The sequence below is a fragment of the Plasmodium knowlesi genome (assembly GCF_000006355.2).
Source record: "Plasmodium knowlesi strain H genome assembly, chromosome: 10".
NCBI lineage: Eukaryota > Apicomplexa > Aconoidasida > Haemosporida > Plasmodiidae > Plasmodium > Plasmodium knowlesi.
In genome coordinates, this window is record NC_011911.2 from 226,369 (window position 1) to 247,841 (window position 21,473).

At 36.8% G+C, this 21,473-nt stretch overlaps 5 protein-coding genes and 2 non-coding genes across 7 annotated transcripts; 3 read left to right on the forward strand and 4 right to left on the reverse strand.

The window, feature by feature from the left end:
• Nucleotides 1-659: 659 nt before the first annotated feature.
• On the forward strand, nt 660-1,034 carry PKNH_1004700 (proteasome maturation factor UMP1, putative; the record flags this gene model as incomplete). Its single annotated transcript, XM_002259495.1, has 1 exon — nt 660-1,034. The coding sequence occupies one exon, from the start codon at nt 660-662 to the stop codon at nt 1,032-1,034; it is 375 nt and encodes a 124-aa protein (XP_002259531.1).
• Nucleotides 1,035-1,466: 432 nt separating this feature from the next.
• On the reverse strand, nt 1,467-3,476 carry PKNH_1004800 (ATP-dependent RNA helicase DDX41, putative; the record flags this gene model as incomplete). Its single annotated transcript, XM_002259496.1, has 1 exon — nt 1,467-3,476. One exon carries the CDS (start codon nt 3,474-3,476, stop codon nt 1,467-1,469), a length of 2,010 nt encoding a protein of 669 aa, XP_002259532.1.
• A 2,803-nt stretch (nt 3,477-6,279) lies between these two features.
• PKNH_1004900 lies at nt 6,280-6,362 on the forward strand. Its single transcript has one exon. It is a non-coding gene; the product is annotated as a tRNA-Leu (tRNA).
• Nucleotides 6,363-7,752: 1,390 nt separating this feature from the next.
• PKNH_1005000 lies at nt 7,753-7,825 on the reverse strand. The gene has a single exon. It is a non-coding gene; the product is annotated as a tRNA-Glu (tRNA).
• Nucleotides 7,826-9,611: 1,786 nt separating this feature from the next.
• Nucleotides 9,612-13,445, forward strand: PKNH_1005100 (conserved Plasmodium protein, unknown function; the record flags this gene model as incomplete). Its single annotated transcript, XM_039114092.1, has 11 exons — nt 9,612-9,689; nt 10,174-10,229; nt 10,497-10,618; nt 10,789-10,877; nt 11,056-11,117; nt 11,286-12,157; nt 12,339-12,404; nt 12,621-12,692; nt 12,845-12,924; nt 13,066-13,238; nt 13,421-13,445. 11 exons carry the CDS (start codon nt 9,612-9,614, stop codon nt 13,443-13,445), a joined length of 1,695 nt encoding a protein of 564 aa, XP_038969712.1.
• A 761-nt stretch (nt 13,446-14,206) lies between these two features.
• On the reverse strand, nt 14,207-15,981 carry PKNH_1005200 (Hsc70-interacting protein, putative; the record flags this gene model as incomplete). Its single annotated transcript, XM_002259498.1, has 2 exons — nt 14,207-15,555; nt 15,966-15,981. 2 exons carry the CDS (start codon nt 15,979-15,981, stop codon nt 14,207-14,209), a joined length of 1,365 nt encoding a protein of 454 aa, XP_002259534.1.
• Nucleotides 15,982-18,328: 2,347 nt separating this feature from the next.
• PKNH_1005300 (conserved Plasmodium protein, unknown function) lies at nt 18,329-18,871 on the reverse strand (the record flags this gene model as incomplete). Its single annotated transcript, XM_002259499.1, has 1 exon — nt 18,329-18,871. The coding sequence occupies one exon, from the start codon at nt 18,869-18,871 to the stop codon at nt 18,329-18,331; it is 543 nt and encodes a 180-aa protein (XP_002259535.1).
• Between the last annotated feature and the right edge of the window lie 2,602 nt (nt 18,872-21,473).

The window sequence follows — 21,473 nt, forward strand, 5'->3', positions numbered from 1 at the left end:
AATGTTAAATATGCGTGGCGTAAAAAAAAAAAAAAAAAAGGGGGCATGTAATTTGTTCGGCCAAAGGTCGAAGTCGATGTGGAAGTGGGGGAAGTTTCTCTTTTTTTTTTTTTTTTTTAAAAGGAAAATTATTTTATTTTAAAGGGCACTTCACCTGTAAGCAGATAAACCTTAAAAGGAAGCCTACCTGTCATCGTAGTGTTTCTTTTTTTTTTTTTTTTTTTTTTTTATCGTATGGGACGAGCACAAAACGTTACAGTAAAGTGAAATTCTGCGTGACACACCTAAAACGTTTGGTGGCCTTCATTTTTTACTGATACATTTTCTTATTTAGCATATATTATATATATATATGTATATATTTTTTTTTGTTTTCCTCTTTGGTGAAATATCCCGATTTAATCACTCAAGGTGAAGGGAAAAGTTCATCTCATTGATCTTCCGATTTGCACAAAAGCTGGTGAATAGTAAAATAGGGAAGCGCGATCGAAAGGCCATTTGGGGAGTATTTCTTTTCGCAACTCATCTTCGTCACGCGCCGTATTTAATCAGTTTTGCGAGTCATTCCTTATACATATTATAGACACTACGCCCATCGCACCCCTGTACTTTCCCCTTCCTCTGCCATCTACACTCTGTGCTATCGCAACGACACAAAAATGGAGACCCGTCACCTTGATAGGCTCGATTACGACTTCAGAATAAAAGATGTGACCACCATAAGGGACATCAATTTGCAAGCCAAGGAAAACAACATTGAACATTTTCACGACAAAATCTTACTAAATGAAGAAAAGAATTTTTTAAAAAGAACCGGTTTGATATACGGAAGTCAAGAAGTATTTAAGCAAATAATGGATAGGGATATCGTGGCCATGTCCAGAAGGTTGCCAGGAATAAAGAGCAGTATGTTATCTCTGGATGTTCTCCGAAATACCATAGATCGGATAGAGCCACACGAATATATGGAGAATATGTCTCACTATTCTCTGGAACCAGTGAGCGAACTCATTGAGCGAAAGATGAACATTTAGGGTGTTTTACAAGTGAACAGGAATAAAATGGAGTGTTTATTTGTACGTACTCCCTTTTCATCATAACACCGTATGGTGCTCTTTTATACAGATTGACAAAATGCAGATATCAGTTTTGCAGACATGTAGCGAATGCGATCGCCCATGGGTTAAAAAAAAAAAAAAAAAAAAAAAAAAAAAAGCATAAAAGTGTATATACATAAGGGATCACACCCTGTTGTGTCGTTTTTATGTAACCCCTTCTACATTTGTTCAATGGTTATTTATTATTATTATATATTTTTTTTCAACAAACAGACTATTGAAAAGGGAACCACCCTCGTAAAATTAATTTTTTTTAACAACTGTAGCACGATGTACTTAGACGGAGAAGGTGCACCCCTGTAATGTGTTGTAGGGACAACGCAATGTATGCAGTTCTACAGGTTTACCCTACCAATCCCCCGTGTAAGCCTGCATATTGTTGTGCTTATTACTGCTAGATAGGATATCCTTGTTGGTGAAGGATATCTGCTTGTTACGCTGACTCTCCAGTTTGGAGCACTGGGTGATTCTATGGCCGAGGCCACCACAGTAGGAGCAACCCTTGACCCCTCCGATTTCTTTTAAGTTGATTCCTTTACTATCAAGCATTTCTAGAAACGGAGGAATTTTCTGCTTAGCTTCAATCAGTAAAGCTTTTAGATCTAACAAAATGGCTTCTTCCTGATTCTTGTTAATAAACGTTGTAGCGATTCCAGTTTTCCCACATCTACCGGTTCTACCAATTCGGTGCACATAATTTTCTATATCCTTTGGCATGTCATAATTAATAACATGTTCAATTGATGGAAAATCCAACCCTTTCGAGGCCACATCTGTTCCAACTAAGATATCTTTTTTTCCCTCCCTAAATAAATTAATGGCTTCCTGCCTTTCTGTCTGCCCTAAATTCCCATGAATAGCAATTGCATTCACCCCCTTAAGTAACAGATACTCATGCACATCATCTACGTCTTTTTTATTTTCACAGAAAATTAAAACGGGGGGTCCAGTTTTCTGTAGCACTTCTAACAGGTAGGATAGTTTCAATTCTTCCTTTACATATTCCACCTCTTGTATGACATCCAAGTTAGCTGCACCTGCTCTTCCCACATTGATAATTATGGGATTCACTAAAGTAGATTTAGCAAACTCCTGTATCTTCTTTGGCATGGTTGCACTAAATAGCAACGTTTGCCTCTGTCTGGAAAAATGATCCAATGTATTACGTACTTCTTCCTCAAACCCTAGATCAATTAACCTATCAGCTTCATCAAAACAAAGGTATCTACACTGCTCAAGTGTCATTCGTTTTTTATTTAACATGTCATTTAGTCTCCCTGGGGTAGCTACAACCATATGTATTCCTTTTTGTATTTCTCGTCCCTGATCAAATGTACTTACTCCCCCAATCATACATAAGCTCCTTAACATTGGGTACTTACCACCCTCATGCAGAAATTCGCAGAAATATTTTATAACATTATGTGTTTGTGTTGCTAGTTCTCTGGATGGACATATGATAAGGCCCAGTGGCCCTTCTCCTTCCTCAATTTGACATCGCAATTCTCCTTCCAAACAAATCATAACCAAAGGGAGAACAAAAACGATGGTTTTCCCACTGCCCGTAAATGCAATTCCGATGATGTCTCTACCAAGCAAGATGGATGGTAATCCTTGCATTTGTATTTGTGTAGGTTTATCAATTTTTTTCTTCTTTAAAGCTTTTAAAATTGGCTTAGGGAATTTCATGTCACGAAAATTTTTAATAGGTGGTGGAATATCACTTCCATTTACATCAATATACAATACATTTCTCACTTTACTAACGTACTTATCACTTAGCCGCTTATACTTGCTTGGTAGTGTCCATATTGTTTTGAAGTTCTCATTATAAACGATACCTTTGGCTCTTTCTTTCACAGATTGTAGTGGTGCATTTAACGCTTTGGACACCTGCGCTAGTATTTTCTCCTCCTTCTTTCGAATTTCCTCTGTCTCGTCCACTTCATTGTTTTGTGCCTGCAGTTTCATTTTGTAGAATGTCTCCAGGAGGCTCTTTTGCATGTTTACCTGAACTTGGCTTTGATTCTTTACCTCCTTAACACACTTGTTTTTTTTTCCCTTACCATCCTTTTTATGCCTTTCCTTTTCGTTTTGTTTGTCCCCATTTTCTGCCCCACTGGAATTTCCACTTGAATCATTTCTTTCGCTACCTTCTCCGTCTTCTTCCCCTCCATCGTCATCATCCGCCTGTTCTTTCCTCTTCTTCTTTTCACTTAAAAAGCTGTTCACCAGGTTATCCATAAATCTCTTCTTCCGTACGCTCCTCGGTTCATACACGAAGTCACTGCTACTGCTACTCTCGGCTCCATCCTTGTCCCCCCGTGCCTTTTCCATCCCTTCGTTTAGCTTTCCCATTTAGAGAGGTGGCTCCTTCCCCGTATTTTTACATGAACATGCATTTATGCATTTATGCAATTTCCCGTATAACATACACGACTGCGCTACACGGTTGAGGGAAAATCAAGCATAACCCTAACCTCCCTTTTGTATGACCCGTTCGGGATGAGCTCCACAATTAGTTACTCTAAATATTTACTCATTTATTTTTCTATTCGCCTATATGTCATGATGCGCTGAGCCGTTTTCGTCTTTCCCGTCCTCTTCCATTGGTAGTCCAGAATAACCGACCGTTCGGGAAAAAAAAAAAAAAAAAGAAAAAAACTCATCTAAATGTATAACTTCGCACCCCAAATGGCCTTTTTTCAGTCGAACAAAAAGGGGGGTAATTTTTTTTTTTTTTTTTCTCCCCAACACGATAGTGACAAAAAAAAGGTGAATACGAAGTTTCCTCCAATTTAAAAAAAAAAAAAAAAAAAAAAAAAAAAAGCTAGCTAGTGCTCCAGAAATAAAAGACTATGCATTTTTGCCCAACCTTGATGCCTATGTTAGTCATTCAGAGCGGTAATTATTTTTCCATTTTTCTGTTGCCCCTTAAATAATCCTTATGAGCACCCCCCCAACTTAACATAGTTCAGTACGATACCTTCACTTTTTAATAATGCATAGGAAATTAAAACCTTTGGCCGAAGCATTTAGAACGTTTCTCATGAGGCAGGGGAAAGGGAAAAGAAGTACATGTCCTAATTAGCACAATAGGAAGGGGGGGGGGTGCATTTCTAATACGTTATAGAAGGGCGTATATATTTCCAAACTTATACGATCAAAAGGAGGGACATAGTCTCGGGAAAATCATTACCGAAATGGTGCCAACACTAATGATGTAAATAACGGTAATGCATAGCTTGGCGGATTCACAGTACGTAACAGCGGAATGGTATGCTTAATATAGAATGTACAACCCGTATGTAGCATAACACCATCGGTGTTATTTTCGTGTTCTATTTAATTGTGGAAACGAATTGGCTAAGTAGCATCGTACTCGCCTCAAGCTGTTATCGCATAAAAATATAGTAGCAAGGATTTTCCTTTTCCTTCCCTCCACTTGTTACACCGCACAAGTGGCAAATAACACACGGTGAACAAAGGTTAGTTCGGCGTGTTACCTCTCTGCACAAATAAATGGGCATATATAGAAAGTAGAAAAGACGAATTGGCTTCTCCCAAACGTCGTTAACACAAAAATGAAATCGAATTATCAACTGTGAGAAAGGACAATCCGTTTAGATTCCCCCAATTTGAATTCATACCAATTTGATAGAATTTTGGGGGGTGAAATAAATATAGCCCTTAATGAGTTATATTCCAGGGAATTCTCTCTCTCCCTGCTTCTCCCCCTACCACGGCAACTTCACGCGGTAAGAGTATAAACCCATGAACTATTATTTTCCTTTATTTTAAAAATTAAAAACAGAGACTTGGATCAAAGCTGTCTACACTTATGACAACATTTTGACACAATTGCCTCCGAACAGTTTATCATTCCATGGAGGAAATGTTCTTTTCTTTTCTTTTCTTTTCTTTTTTTTCTCCCAAGAGGTACAATGTTGTGTGCACATTTTTACTCTCTGGTGAAGCAGTACATGGCTACGCCGGTAAGGGGTGATCCATCTACATTGATTTTCGTCCCCTTAGGTTGGCTTTCATTTTATATTTCTTCCTAATGACTTACGACTTCTGAAATCAATATTCCATTTCCAGGGTGTATACGCCTACGTATCCGGTGCAGTGTAACTTTAAGGTGCCTACCCACCCCCCAATGAAGCAATGCCCTGCGCAATAAGCGTATTGATACTTAACTAAGTTCAGGATGGATCGGATTAATGTCCACTAAAGAGGTTCATGTGCATAAATACGAAAGTTTTCTTTATTTTAATTTTTCTACTATATTATTCATATGAGGAATAATTCCCCCTTTGTTGCGGCAAAACGTTTTGGATAAATATTCGTGTGAGTATGCACATCCATCACCACACCTGCTTGAAGGGAAGATATCTGCACACACATTCGTCCACGATATAATTCTTATAACTGTCAGGAATTGCCTTTCCTATCACAGTACCCATTTTAAAGATTATCCAAAAGGGTAAAAGACTATCTAACAAGGATGAGCTGCGACGCGGGGATATCTGCGAATGTCCCCTTTTTAGTCAACCGAGAGGGGCAGGAAAAAAAAAAAAAAAAATTCAAATAAAATGGAAATAAATATTCCGTTCACCTCCCAAAAATTTAACAAAAAATTGAAAAAAAAAAAAAAAAAAAAAAAAAAAGTTGTTTTCTTCAAAACGTTTGAGAAAAACATCCATTTGAAAACATCACTGGACGTGCGCAATTTGGACTTCTGGTGGTTTTAAGAAAAATGCCATTTCAAATATCCAGTGTTAGTTTTATAAAAAATGGGAAGAAATACGCGAACGATCAAATTCATTCATAACACGGATGGATTCACAAAAAAAGGAAAGGAAAAACCAACGCTGCAACTCGGCAAGAAGTTATTAAAGGAAGTGGCCATGCTTGTATAGAAATCAAAGTTATAGTTAAAAATATATCGAAGGAATGCATTTACATTTAAATGGATGTGTTTATTTGATCTATAATGGTATTAATTATACGTATAGTGATGAACATAAATGGAGGAATTATTTTATTTATTATTTTAATTTTTTTTTTGTTTTTTGTAGCGAATGCGGAGCGACTATAGGATCTCCATTTTTATGCGCAACGAAAGAAATTAGATTTTCTTTAAAAAATTCCTTTATGAGCACGGGTGCCCGAGTGGTTAAGGGGGTGGACTTAAGATCCTCTGGTCACTAGACCGCGTGGGTTCGAACCCCACCTCGTGCAGATTTTTTGAACTGTTACAATGATTTGAAAGTTGTTATTTTACATTCGTAAACTGGTTTATTTTATTTGCATAAACAGAAAAGAATAGTATTATTTCAAATTCGGATAAAATTTAATCAGATGATGTGATGTTTTCTGCTCCTTACCCTTTTTTTTTTTTTTTTTTTTCTTGTTCACCTATTTTGTGAGCGTAAAAGAGTTTTTACGATACTATAAAATGTAACCACATCTGCATAAGGCACATGTGCAAAAAATATTCGCATAACTTCTATTTATGTAAAATACCTTGTGGGGTTCATTTTTAATCATAAAAATGAATCAACCGAATGACCCTTTATTTTTTCAGCCCCATTTGAAACAGAAAGTTCATGGCTAAACATTTGAAAGACAGAAGAGCTCATTTCTAAAAAGAAAGAATTCCTAAGTTCTTATCATGCACTGAACAAAATAAAATATTGGATGATTATTCATTTTTTTATGTCTCCACTTCGAGTTGCGAATTATAAGGTACGGCACAAATCTGGCATTATGGTTTTACCTGCATAAGTTGGCCTGCTGTCTCTACCATTTTACTTTCTAAATTTGACATTCTACGGGGCGAACAGGTGCACCACTGTACAAACGACGTAGAAACGTTTCTCAGCGAGATCGAAATATCAATGGTTTTTCCGTCCAACACCACATATTTACAAAATTCATGTGACAGTAATCACCTAAATTTTTTCTTTTTTTTTTCAGTAAAAGGGCTACAAAGGGGGTGCTTAATTGTTAGATGATCAAACAACCAGTCGTGCAGGGAATAGAATGTTAAGTTACCAGGATTAACTTAAAAAAAGGGGGGGGTAACATCTGCGTAACAAGAAAATGCTCTTTTAAGAAAGGTAATTAAAAATGAAAATACTCACTTATCCGCGAAAGGTACTCATCATCGCACGTTTACAGTTTTCGATGCTCGCAAAAATAAAGTGGTGGAATGGACATATAATCACACTGGCGAATTATTTTTTAACAGGGTAAAATGAATCCATAGAACCAGATCTATTTCCTTATCTTTTCGCCGTATATTAAACTTTCATATTAGTAAAAGAAGTCATATGCTATGTTGAACAATAATTTTTGCCCTTTTTTTGAACTAGAAAATATAGCGCTCGATTAACAATCTTTGGTTAATTTTTTTTTTTTTTTTTTTTTTTTTTTGGTACTTTCCATTATTATCAATTAAAAATTGTTAAATATGTTGGAATTTGCTGAATTATATTCTTTTCTTTTAAAAAATAATGGAACTGTAAATAAATACGTGAAAAAATAATAATGTTTTAAGGAACTTTTTAAAATTTTCCTTGTAAAAAAAAAAAATTTCTCTTAATTAAAAAAATTTTTCTATTTGTTTTTCCCACGCCGGGACTCGAACCCGGGTCGTTCGGGTGAAAGCCGAATATCCTAACCATCTAGACTACGTGGGATTCGAATATTATAGAATTCCCACTAATTGTATACCTAATTATTTCGCATAAGTAATATTCGCAAAGAAAAAAAAAAAAAAAAAAAAAAAATCTCCTTATTAATATTGCACTATGAAAGAGAATATAACGCCCACAAGAATCCAGAGAGTGACAAAATAATTATAGAAATTGTATTCCTCGGGCTCTACATTGAGTGGAAAACCGCATGCACAATGTACCGCCATGCGCGTATAAATTGAAAAAATGGTATTAGTTACGACAAATGTAAGAAAAATTGTAAAGTAGATAATGTTAATTCAAACGTTTTACAGCAATTAATAACTATAAAATGATAGCAACCGGTTGCACATTAGCAAATATTGCCAATGCACACACGTAACCCCAGTAGTACCTAGCATAAGTCCTAGAAGTACCTAGAGCAAACCTACGAATACCTAGTATTCCTTTAGCAACGTAGTTGCAGATTGAGATAAAAAAATTCAGAAAATATTACAAATATTGTACATTTTAAATTATCTCTCTCTTCTTTTATCTGTACAAAAATGACAATTGTTTTTTTTTCATTTAAAAGAAAAAAATTAATGATTTATATTTGCTCGCATTCCTCATCTGTCGTTACATTTCTTCGCTCTTGTTCTACTATCCAAACAATTTTTGCAGTCGAGCCACGTATGTGGAATCTGCGCTTGTGAAATGTGTACATTTGTGCACACGCAGTAACAATCTTTCTGCTCCATTATGCTTCGATTTACTTCCCATTTTCCACAGATTCTCCACTCCGATATGTCACTTCCGAATTTCCATCATTCCACACACATTCTGTGTGCACATGTTTACGCATTCCGTCGTGCGTCTTCGGAAAAATGAATATTTTGTCCAAGCGCACTCGTAGATTTTCCACGGGGGGTGCGTGCACAGTTGTGTATGCAACAGATGCGTATGCAACTGTAATGGGGAGAGATAAAAAAAAAAAAAAAAAAAAAAAATGTATTTTCTTCCAATGCAATTTAATAATTGCCAAATGTTCCTTCTTTTTTTCAGGATTTGTATTTCTTCTTATTTAGTTTTCTTATGTTCAATCATTTTTTCCTCCCAACATTACTGTCTGCCATTTTGAAGTAAACAAACACCACACACCTTGTCCAATAAATGAACAAAAAAATTACCCGATACGAACATTCACATAAATATAACTCCACTTCGTGAAATCTAATGTAACAAAATTGAATGTTTATCCCCTTTGTTCAATTCGTTATCTACACCACTGATTGGCACACTTCTTTACAGACATATTATCCCATTCAAGCATGTTCTTTTTTTTTCCTTTTTCAAATTCTTATATGCATAGCTGTCTACCCAGTGTGCGGGTAAATTTGCTTCAACTTTTCCACTCCCCCTCTTTTGTTGCAACTTGACTAGCTCGTTCTCAAAATTCTGTTCGTCCTGTTAAACAGAGAAACTTCCTCCTTCTCCATCGAGGAAATATACAAGTACGTGTGAGTGTATTTTACGTGTATTTACGTGCACTGGTGAGTGAATATAGGGGTCCCTCGTGTCACGCAGGGATAGTGTCCACCCACCCATGTGCACATCCATGTACCTACCTACGCGCGTATTCGTTGTTGTGTGTGTGCATGGGTTAGAGAGGTGGAGAAGCAGCACCTCCCACAATTACGCCTTCCCACTGCCAGAACATTACTCACCAAATCCTACATCCTCTCTACATGAACAATTCTTCATTATCAGCTGAAAGAAAAGCCCCATTTTTAGTTTTCCCAAAAAAAATATGCGAAGTACTAACAACATATCAAACATACAGCACCTGCTTCATTTCTTCGATTCACTCATAGCCGACGGATATATCGTAAACACGAAAAAAAAAAAAAATATATACATAGATATATACATATATACATATACATAGATATATACATATACATATATACATGTATAAACATAAATCGTTATAAATTTGTTCGAGAGACAACGATATAGAATTATTCTGTAGTACCGTTTTGCATTTCGCCTCCCCCGTCTGTCTATACATGTGTACACTGTGCTTGCCACCTCCTCACATGAAGAAAAAGTTACGATTCACAAAGATTGAGCATCATTCGTGCTATAGCAGTGTGTAAAAATCGTAGATCACCTTCTTGATGTGGTGAACCACGCGAATAAATTTCCCGCCCTGTTCATGTTGCCTAGTTTACACTTCTCAAATGGGCAACTTCACATACATATGAGCGTTTATTATGTACTATTTGTAACGTCGTCTAGAAGAAAGCTAACATGATTGGAGCTTTCTTAAAAATCTCCCTCAACCAAACATTCCTTCTTCTGCTATTTAGATTACCATCCTGGGTGTCAAGCATGTGCTGAAGTTATCTTCAGATTTGTGTCAAAAGTAGGTGAAGACAGTTCACACTCGCGTGTGCATTCGTTTGTAGACGAATGTTCATACGTTCATGCATGTAGTGTGCTCATCCTTTTCGACATATCATCTGAAAAAAAAAAAAAAAAAAAAAAAAAAATAGTAATTTCTTCATTCCTATTGTGTAAGCATGGATTATCCGTTTTGTTCCTTCCCCCCACATACTAAACATTTACTGCTCGCTGACGACTCTAAATTATGATTTTTTTTTTTCATTTTACATGCCCCCCTTACTTTCAGATTTATCCTGTACTACTTCCAACAAAGGAAGGATCAGCTGCGCCCCATTTACTTGGTTCAAGGATTTAATAAGTTCAAGACCGAATACATGTGTTCCATTTTTCACGAAATGGATGCTCTGAGTAAAGATTTATTACCACCGCTCTACGTTAGCTGTGCTGACCATTATGGCTATAGCTTTATTTACTACTTCCGATATCCACATCAACATTGTTATGTCCCTTTTAGAACGGATTTCCTACTTCGAAAATTTTCATCCTTCAAACATCCTCCCTCCCCTGTTGTGTCGTAGGAATGCTAAGAGAGAGTAACTACAAAGTAAATATCTACGGAGTGCACTCGAATAAAAATATGGCAAATTTATCCGCACTGTGGAAAAAGGTAATAGCACGGAAGAAGTGAGCATATGTTGTTACGTGTAAAACTGTGGTGCAAATGGCGCAAAAAAAAAAAAAAAAAAAAAAAAAACGGAACCATTTCATTCACATATTCGTGTCTCTCTTATGTTGTACTTCTTTCTGTTTTTATTTCGCCCTGCTGGAATTGTTCCTTCTTGTAGGAACTGGAAGAGATCCACAAGACATATCAGAAGGATGTACGCGGACAACCCATCATCCCGAAGTAAGCGCATTTATATATGTATATTTGTTCAAGCTTACTGTATAGTGAAGAGTATATAATTCATATCTGTTCGTTCTACTCGTATGCACTGAAATCAGAGAGTTAATCTACCAAACCATGTGAGCCACATTTGAAATGCTTACCCCCCCCTTGTGAACATGCTTGTAGATTCTCCAACATGCTACTTACCGATGTGAAGGCTAAAATAGACGAGTATTGCCCAAACTCAAGATATCAGTTTCCGCACACTATGTACATAGCTGAGGGAAACGTTACTCAGAAGGAAGTTGAGAAAGAATTCAACCTTGAACCTAGTGTAAGATACGTTGGTACTAATGAGAACAAGAATGGAGGGAAAGGCAAGAACTGCAACATATCCAGACCGGGTACTCAATATATAGACATGTATTTTAGAAGGAGAATACCTGAGGAAGAAAAAATTGATGCTTTCCAATCCACAGTGAGTAGGGAATCTAGGCATGTAGCTCCACAAGGCATGCATCAAATGGTTGGCAAAAATTACATGAATCAAATGGCGCACACAAATTTTACGCATCAAATGATGGGCGCAAATTACATCCATAATATCAATGGACACCATTATGGGGAAAAAAGTGAGTACACCAATTGGGGGGGAAATATATCTCACTTGAATCATGGTATGAACGGAACTAGAGTGAATTATGAGACTAACGTGAATAACACCAACTCGGAAAATAACAACTGCGAAAATAACAATTGCGAAAAGAACAACTTCGAAAAGAACAACTGGAAGTCCTTCATGTCGCGCATGATCCAAAGTACGAATGCAAAAGTCGCTGAAAATAATATGAAGGATAAAAAAGCCTTTGGCAAGAAACGAAAGCCGAATAGCTATGCTCATGCTGCGAACAACAAAAGGGAATGTTCTGTAGAAGATGTAATAAAGGGAAATGAGAACAAACCGAAAAGTGGAATGAAAAAAAAGAGTGGCACTGTGGTAGTCTCTGTGAACAACGATGGAAAGGAAGATGAAGTTGTTGTCGTACCAACCAGAGGAGGTACATATGAGAGAGAGAATAGTGTATCTCGCCAAGCGTATATTGATTTACATCTGTGTATTCCACCTTACGTGTGTGTATCTACGTACATGTTGGTGAGACTCAGAGCGAATTCGAGCGGCCAATCGTACAGCAAGTAAAAATGCCAATGCATATTCTTCTCCCTTTCGACACAAAACAGAGAAAAAGGAAAACCATTTGCCCAGGGGAAAAGCTCAAAATGATAAAGAGCAAATGAAGCTGGACGGTAAAGCCCACCCATTGATAAGGAAGGAAAAAAAAAAGAATAAAAACTGACAATTGAGTACATGAGGGAGAAAATAAAAATGCGCAAAAGAGGAGGACAGTGCTATGAACATGTATCACAGGCGCTGGTACAACAGCGGATTGCATTGTCAGAGGAATTCTACCTTTTTGTGTGCACATATTTCCGTCCACATGGAACATTCCCTGTTTCACCTAGCCCCATTTGCAGTGTCAAATAATGACCTGAACATGAAGATGAACTATTTTGATAGTTCCTATTCGGAAAAGGGTAATAAGGAAAAGAAGAAAAAAAAAAAAAAAAAAAAAAGTGAAATTACAAATTAAGCGTTATCCCCACACCTGAGGGAATTCACCCCATTCATTTTTTTACTCCCATTTGCCACCTCCACTTTAATTTGCCATTTTTGTTCCCCTCTAAAGAATTAACGCAAAAGAAAATTTCCAACAAAGTTGTCTACACGGAAGAGGAAGCGCAAGAAGTCATTAACGCAGTTACTTGGGTAATTTAAAAAAAAAAAAAAATGCACATGTTTATAAATAGAAATCGGGTGCCAATTTTATGTATAATGCGATTTAAGCGCGGACTGCTATTTTATTTTATTTTTTTTTTTTTTTCCTACTAATGTATCCCTTTCTGGCAGGACCAAAGTGTAGACATGTTTTTTGAAAATGGCTACTTCGTTGTGGTTGACAAGAGCATATCTGAGAATAATCAAGGCCCAATATCGGAAGAAAGGAAGAACATGGAAAACGCCAAGGAAAACTTCCCCTTCGGCAATAACAACAAGAAACACACTCAACAGACATTATTGACGTAAGTGCAGACGAAACGAACATGTCCATGAGCACGTGGATATTTATGTGAACATAGAAGGGGGGCATAATCCCTCAGTGTGCTCAATCATCACATGCTTTGCTTTCTTAGTTTTTTTTTTTTTTTTTTTTTTTTTTTTATGTGTATGCCCCCTTGACATTGTCTATTTTTCTTCTTCGCAGGAATTTTTTCAAGATAGTTCCTTAAGGAGTACCACTTACTGACAGGCTGTTTCCAAGTTTGAGATTTTTTTCTCATCCTTGCAGCAGACCTTATTAATGCGCTTCCCTACAGTGCTCGCGCTTGCTTGGTGTACCTTTCCAAATGGAATAATTTATTCCCCCTTTTTTTTTTTTTTTTGTGCTTTTTAGTGTAGTATTTGAATTTTAGCATGATTTTAGTTTTTAAGTTTTGTTCTGCAACTTTGCTCTAAATTTTTTTCGCATTTTTTTTTTGACAATTTTTCTCCCTTCCAATGTGTGTGCCAGTTTTCTACCTGGAATTGCTTATTCCTTCTTTTTTCTTTTTTCACTTTTTTTTTTTTTTTTTTTTTTTCAATTGTTATGCTTTGTTCACTCAAGTTTTCCAGCTTGGAAAAAATGGAATTTTTATAAAAACGAATAAGTTAAATGTGTGAGTAAAAAGATTCTGTAAATCGTAGCTTGCCATATTGTACATGCCCTTCCATAGTGGCACACAGCTGACATAGGTATTTATATGCATGCCCACGTGATTAAGCATAGGCTTAGAGAGGTAAGTGGGAACGCTAGTACACTGTTCAGCCAGTATGCCATTTCGCTAATACGCGCGGACAGCGCAGCACAGGCAAGGGAATTTTATGATAAGTGATTGCGATGCTTCTCACGTTTGTAGTAAAGTAAAATAATGTACATGTATATATACACGCTGTGCGCAGATGGCCAACATCCTTCATACGCGTGGGGAGGAAAAATGCATTTGGGGGCAAATCAGTTTTTGCCGTTGCATCCGGGTTTTCCCATATTACCTAAATTGGAATTTTTTAAGTTCTCAAATATGTTCTTGTACTTTGGGTCACTGGCATACTTGGACAGTAGCTCTGGGTTGCTCATCATGTTTTGCATCATTTGGTAGAACTGCGGGTTGTTGAAGAGCTCTTTCATTTCTGGCGAATTTAAATCTGGCATTCCACCGGGCATTCCACCTCCCAATCCGCCAGGCATTCCTCCTCCTAATCCGCCACCTAATCCCCCGGGCATACCTCCGGGCATTCCACCGGGCATTCCACCCCCCATGCCACCTCCTAATCCGCCTGGAAATCCACCTGGGAAATTCATTCCCCCTGGCATACCACCTGGCATACCTCCTGGCATTCCTCCTGGCATTCCTCCGGGGAATCCTGCTCCCATTCCGCCACCTAACCCACCTGGCATTCCACCGGGGAAATCACCAGAAAAGTCGGGTTGGCTGTACGATGAATCTGAGGAGTCAGAGTCGTAGTTCTCCCTCTTGCTGTTATCCTTATACGCCTTCTCTGCGGCCTTCTTGGCTGCCAACCTTTTCTTCAATTCCTTTTCCCTTCTTTTTCTTTTCTTTTCTTCCTCCTTATTAATTTTGTACCTCCTCTTCTCATAAATCTTCTTGTATTTTTCTTCAATCAGTTTTTGCATTTCCCATAAATCATCATCATAATCGATTTTTTGTCCTTGTTCAATATCAGCATGTGCACTTTCCCACTTACCCAGGTATCGGTATGCCTTTCCTCTAATTTTGTAAGCATTGGCGCTATCTATGTTCAGATTTAGTGCCTCCGTACAATCTCGTATGCAAGCTTTTGGTCTTTTCAGACTTAACAAGACTGACGCCCTCTTCGTGTATATCATGGCTGATGGATTTCCATAGGAAATTATTTTATTGTATTTTTCTAAGGCTTCTTCAAATTTATTTTCTTGTACTAAATTTACAGCTTCCTCTTTCAGCTTACAGATTTCTTCAATCACCTCGTCGGATAAATCTCCTTCTATAGTTGGAGCTAAAGGGGGGCATTCAACTGTTTCTTCTATCATTAAATCTTCATCATTTTCTTCTTCTTCCGCTCCTTCGTCTAGTTCGTCATCCTCATCATCGTCATCTTCATCTTCGTCGTCCTCCTCCTTTTCTTCATGGTTTGACTTTTCATCGGTGCTATCTTCACTTGGAATGTGTTCATAAAAGCCCTTGTTCTTTGGCACCTTTCCACCGCAGCTTTCAATAAATTCCTTAAAGAAGGAAAATTCTGGCTTCTGCAAAATGGCGGGATCCTCCTTACAGAGCGACACAAACTGCTTCAGCTCTTCAACTGGGTAGGGGGAATTAAAGGGGAAATGGCACAGAGATGTTATTAGTGGAACAAAAAATTTACCCAAGCGTGTTATCAAACGAACCTACGCTTCCATACATTGCACCTTCGCCACATGGTATGCAAAATGATAAACAGGAGCAAATGTTCATTCTATGTAACTACTAAAAGGCACGATGTATCCTTCCTGCTGTAGGATTTCATGCCTCACTCCTTCCTCATTGTGTACGTACACTTGTATATATTTTGTTTGCATACGCATGTGTGGTTAAAAAAAAAAAAAAAAAAAAATTCCATGCGTCCATCCATACATACATGCGCATAGTACGCATATAAATATCCATCTATAGTATCATATTTATGTGCAAATTCGCCAACTCACATGGCTCGAAGTTTCTCTCAATTCTTACTTTTGTTAGCATCCATTGTTGTGGGCGCGTCAAAAGAAGAAGACCAAAAAATGGGCTGGTGAAAATGGCGCTCTTTCTTTTCTCTGCAATTATTGAGTAAATTCCCAACACTAGTAAGCTTCAAAAATGCAAGAATAAAAAATCTTTGGAAATCGAAAAAGGCTTAAACTAAAATGTACTGTGCCAACAAGTTCACAGGAAAGTATATGACGTTACATAAACGGAGGGAAGTAAGTTTCTTAATGAACTGCCGGAGTATAATATAATGCAATTGCGATAAGGCATTATGCTATTCTTGGGCCCCTTTTTTTTATTTTATTTTATTTTTTTTTCGTTTCCTTTTTTTTTTTAAATTTTATATTGAGCGAAAAAAATAAGTGGAATGCAATCACCTTCTCTTCATGCAAATGACAGTGCGCTCGTATATTAGTGCATGTAGGCCGAGGGGGGCACATCACCTTCACCTAAGAAGGTACATTTAGCGTAGTATATGAATATATGCACGTACCTACATAAGCATATTCCCTTCAGGCCTTACCCACACGACCAAGTGACCACCGATTTTTTTTCTCCCCAACATATGCACTTAACCTTTTTAGCCTAAAACTGCGTGGATACAATGATAACCACAGGTCCCTTAAAGTTAAAATCCGAAGAATAATTTTCTTATCCGCTTTTTTTTTTTTTTTTTTTTTGATGAATACGAACAAGTAGCGGATTTTTTCCCATCTTTTCTTCGTCTATAAAAATAACTGATTTTTTCCCCTCTCCTTCTTGGTCCATGATTTTGTAGTAACAAAATAAAAAAAAAAAAAAGTTGGAAGTTCCACGAGTTACGGGTGCATGTTCTTTTTCCAAAAATACAGGTGAACACATGGCATCGTAACGACATTTAATTATATATAAATATATACAACAAACATGCTAACCTTTTATGTGAGCGTTAAATGGAGCAACGGACATGTGCGAGGAAGAATTAAGGGGTATGTTTTCACCCCCATGGAATAGCCCAAATGAATTTTTTGAGGTAATTCATTGAGCACATTATTATATTTATGCTGTGAGCAAAACTTTTTTAAGAAGCAAAGATGCATTTTCAAGAATGTTAAATTTTTCCAGCTAGCCATTTTTTTGGAAGAATGTCCTGTCCAATCATTCCATCTTGTGTAAATGGACGAACAATAAGTGGTAGCTTCAGCATACATCGTAACATAGTTACATTTATTATCGTACGCACAGACGTGTTTATGTGCCTATATGAACCTTCTTCACCTGTTCAATCTTATTTTTGGCAAAATGTGCACTCTCTATTAACCTGGAGAGGAAAAGAAATGGCCTACCATTGTGAGGCCTAACAAAATTCTATTCCTTTCAATGGAACCGCCGCAATTGTCCACATGGCTAGTGGTAACCATTTTGCACACCACATTACTACAGTGCACACTTCCTCAAGGCCCGAGCAAAAAAATTAAGCAACGTTCCTTTCACATTTATGTTTTTAAGTGCAAAATAATTTCATGTTAACTCAATTTGGAAAAGCACATTTTTACCCTAATTCTTATCAATTTCCACCAATTTTTAAGCCATATTATATCTTCCCCCGTTTCTCTCAGTTTCCCCTGTGTGGGCATACAGCTCACAGGAAAAGATGAACGTATATAAGCAGAGTACCCCTCTGTTCGACTATTTATTTCGCGCCTTTTCATAGAAATGACTCAACGCGGCAGTCATCTTTCGTTATACATGTTAGCTCTCTGCTCCGCGTTGCCGCGTCTCTCCCCATACTGCCTCACCCCGTTCCACGTTTAATTTTTTACATTTTTTCAATCTTACTGAGAGGCTTTTTTTCTCCTCATGTTAAAAGTACATTCATGCATGTAAATAATGAGATATGCACAAGTTCGCGCACGCTCATACGTATAGACGAATGGGGCAACAAAAAAAGAAAAAAAAAAATGGAAATGTAAAAATTGTCAATGCATTAAGGGTATCACTAAACAGCTGCACACAGAACAGGTGTTAGTAAAACGTCAGTTAAAAAAAAAAAAGTTAATGCGGTGAATATCATTAAAAAATTGTGGTAAAAATACAAGACGCATGCACACCCATAGGAAGGTACAATAATATACACATGCAAGTAGGTATATATATGCTCATAAACGCCTACATAGAAACCTACGTGCACGTTTCGCCTGATAAGTAGGTGCAAAAGTCGTCATTAATATGGTGGGAAGGCAAGTAGAAAGACCCCCCCCCCTCCCCTTCCTTATTCCAGCCCCGTGCTTTCGTTTTATTCATTTTTCCATTCACGTTCCGTCATCCTTTTGTATTCATGTTTGTGCGTACGACTCCGCACACCACAGTCAGGCAGGGCATTCCAAATCCTCACACATGTAGACACTCTTCTGTGCACGTTTCGATAGGTACAAATTAAAAGTGCACGTGAAGGAAGTAAATAAAATGGTAAAAATTAAGTAATAGTATAGCTTCACATAATTATCATCATCCGAGAGTATACGTAAAACGTCTTCTAAAATCCCCCAAATTCCTACGGCACAGAGAAATGAACAGCAATCAGCCATAAAACGCAACATAGACTTTATATTTACTTGATTAAAATTAAGGATACCGAATTGGCCACACTTATCTTCCACGTTGTACTCTCCTTTACCACTTATTATTTCTTCCTCATCTTTGAAAGAATTTCCATAAACACAAATAATGTCCTCGTTTAATTCCCTTTCCCCATGGATTTCGTCCAGATTATTAAAAGTTAATTCCACATCGTTATTGGATTCTTCATGTATATATATTTTTGTTGATTTATCCGACCCTGTAAAATCCCTTGAGGTATTCCCAAACAATATTTTCCCTTCATCTTTTCTTAATACACAAAATTCATTCATTTAAAAGAACAGCGTGTGTTATAAGGGGAGAGGGGTGATCGGGGAGTCTGTGCCTTCGTAAAGTGGAGTGTACTGTATGTTCAGTGTGCTCAGTGCGTTCTGCGCGTGTCGCTTCGACTTGTCTTCTTATATATATTCCTTATTTGCCGCCCGACGTGCAAGCAGATTAACGGGTGCTCATTGTATATTCGTTTACGTATGTACCATGCACAACCGGAAGCATGGACGCAAACGGATTTACGAACAAACAGGTGTCGAAAGAAAATGGTATACGGACAAACTGGCGCTTCTGCCCTTTCTAATACCAGGGCGCTCACTCCCGCGGGTGAAACGTATATATACGTATATATGCAGGAAGAAGAAATATACCCCTATTGGGGCATTCTATATATGGGAAAATGGAACAAAGCAGTGGTCACAACAGGGGGGGCACTACGGTGAGGCCTATACACGGATACACTATCGCGAGGTATGTAAGTATATAACTATATATATACGTGTACATATGTGGACATTAAGCATAAATCCACGAGATTAGCCTAGCCAACTTCGTAGGTACAAAAAAAATACAAAAAAAAAAGAAAAAGGCTATAACAAAGGCGTGGAATCAAAACGGAACGATAGAAACACTACCACAATACAACCTTAAAACAACCTAAAACCGATGTGATAAAATGGAGTAGAAATAAAAAAAAAAAAAAAGCTGAAAAAAAAAAAAAAAAAAAACTCATGTGGCAACGCTAACATACACTTCTTCTTCTATTTCGGATTCCTCATTACACATGCTATTCTACAATGCGTTTCCCCTTAAAACAATTCGTTACGGCCACAGTTTTTTTTCTCCAAATGATGTAACCTTCAAAGATGAACGAAGTCCTGCTCTATCTTCTTCTTGTCCGTTTTGTCGCCTTATCTGATATTTTCTCCACACGAGTGAACAGAAGATAAAATTAATCAGAAAATAATAATGGTGCAAAAGATCGGAGTTCATTTAAATGGTCCCTACTTGCTTGTACTTAATGTCCTAATATCTACATCAGCTTTTTATGTTTTGACTATGTTTTCTCCATGCAAAAAAAATGAAACCGTGAAAAAAATAATAAAGAATTAGTTTATGCTAGAACATTTTGTCTTTCTTTTTTTGTTTGAAAAATCTTTGGGCTTTAGAAACATAATAAGAGGTGGGCTCGTTTATACAGAACTGATTTTTTTTTGAAAGCGTTTGTATTTCCTGAGACATTACTGGCTGTGTGTGTGGGGGAAATGCGTATTTTGTTCAGTATTTTAAAGGTACCTTGTATACATGCCTTTTATTTTGCAGCACCACAGAAGTACTGTTATGGTATGCTACTATATGTTGTGTTGCTATGGAACGGATGAATATGAATAGGCTTCAACACTGATGAGAAGGTGTCACCTACTTCGTGTACCTAATTTTCCTTTAAATAAAACTGAGTGCTTCCGTTTTCTCTTCGTTTCGACGTGATTTATAATAATGACTGTGCATATGGTAACAACAGTATTATGGTAAATACCAATGTGTGCTTTTAAAAAAATGGCGAAATGCTTCAAAGGGTAATGAAGTTTAACACTAAACGGTTGGGCCCTGAAGGATAATCCACATATATGTATATATATATTTCTTGTGCTCGTGTTTCGGCAAAAGGCCCTTGTGTTAACTACTTTTTGGAGCTTCCAAGGTGACTTGTAAAAGAAAAAAAAAATAGAAGCTTCTTCCTCCCCCTTTCTGGTTACCCAACTTGTTAAATGAGCAGGAGTAAAAATCCGATTAGCGCACGTAAGCGTAGTCAGCTTAATTTCATATATCAATTCACGTTATGGCATCGTTTATTCTTATAAAGAATGAACAAAAACTTTGAACGCAACGAAACGAATCGAAAACGTTTTCTTCGAAGAATTGAAAGAATATTGTTTTCAACAAACCACATAAATCAAAATGTTGTTCCTCTGATGGAAAAGTTATTAAATCGGGAAATCGAAAAATTCTGATAAATGTGATGAAAAAATGATCGCAAAAAATTTTTCTTCCTAAATTGTATTAAAAAATTAACAACTGACGTTTTTGTAACAATTTAACAAAAAGTGAAATTTTTTAAAATAATTATATTTAAAGAATTACTAGGTTATGATTAGCGCATTTAAGTTTGTACAATTATAAGTACGTTATATTGCAACGGTTTTAAGAGGATTGTTTTCGAAAATTTACTTTTTCCAAATATAAAATGGTACATTGGTGAAGGAAAAATTTACTTTCTTTTTATTTTTAAAAAAAGGGAAAAGGAACGAAAAAAAAAGGATCATGTTTCTTTCTGGACAAAATATATATAAAATACGCGTATATAAATGTACGTATAAAAGTAATTATATAGGATATTTTATTTATATTATTATGAGTGACGCGATACCCTCTTTTTTGCTGCATAATGTCCGTTGGATTGAAGGAGAAAAAAATATGATTTCTTTTTTTTTTTTTTTTACCCCGTTTTGTAAGAATTGAAAAGAAGGTATAAAATAATACCTTGTAGTATATACTTATATACATATTATAGCATTATTTTATATTTTTATATGTACAAAAACA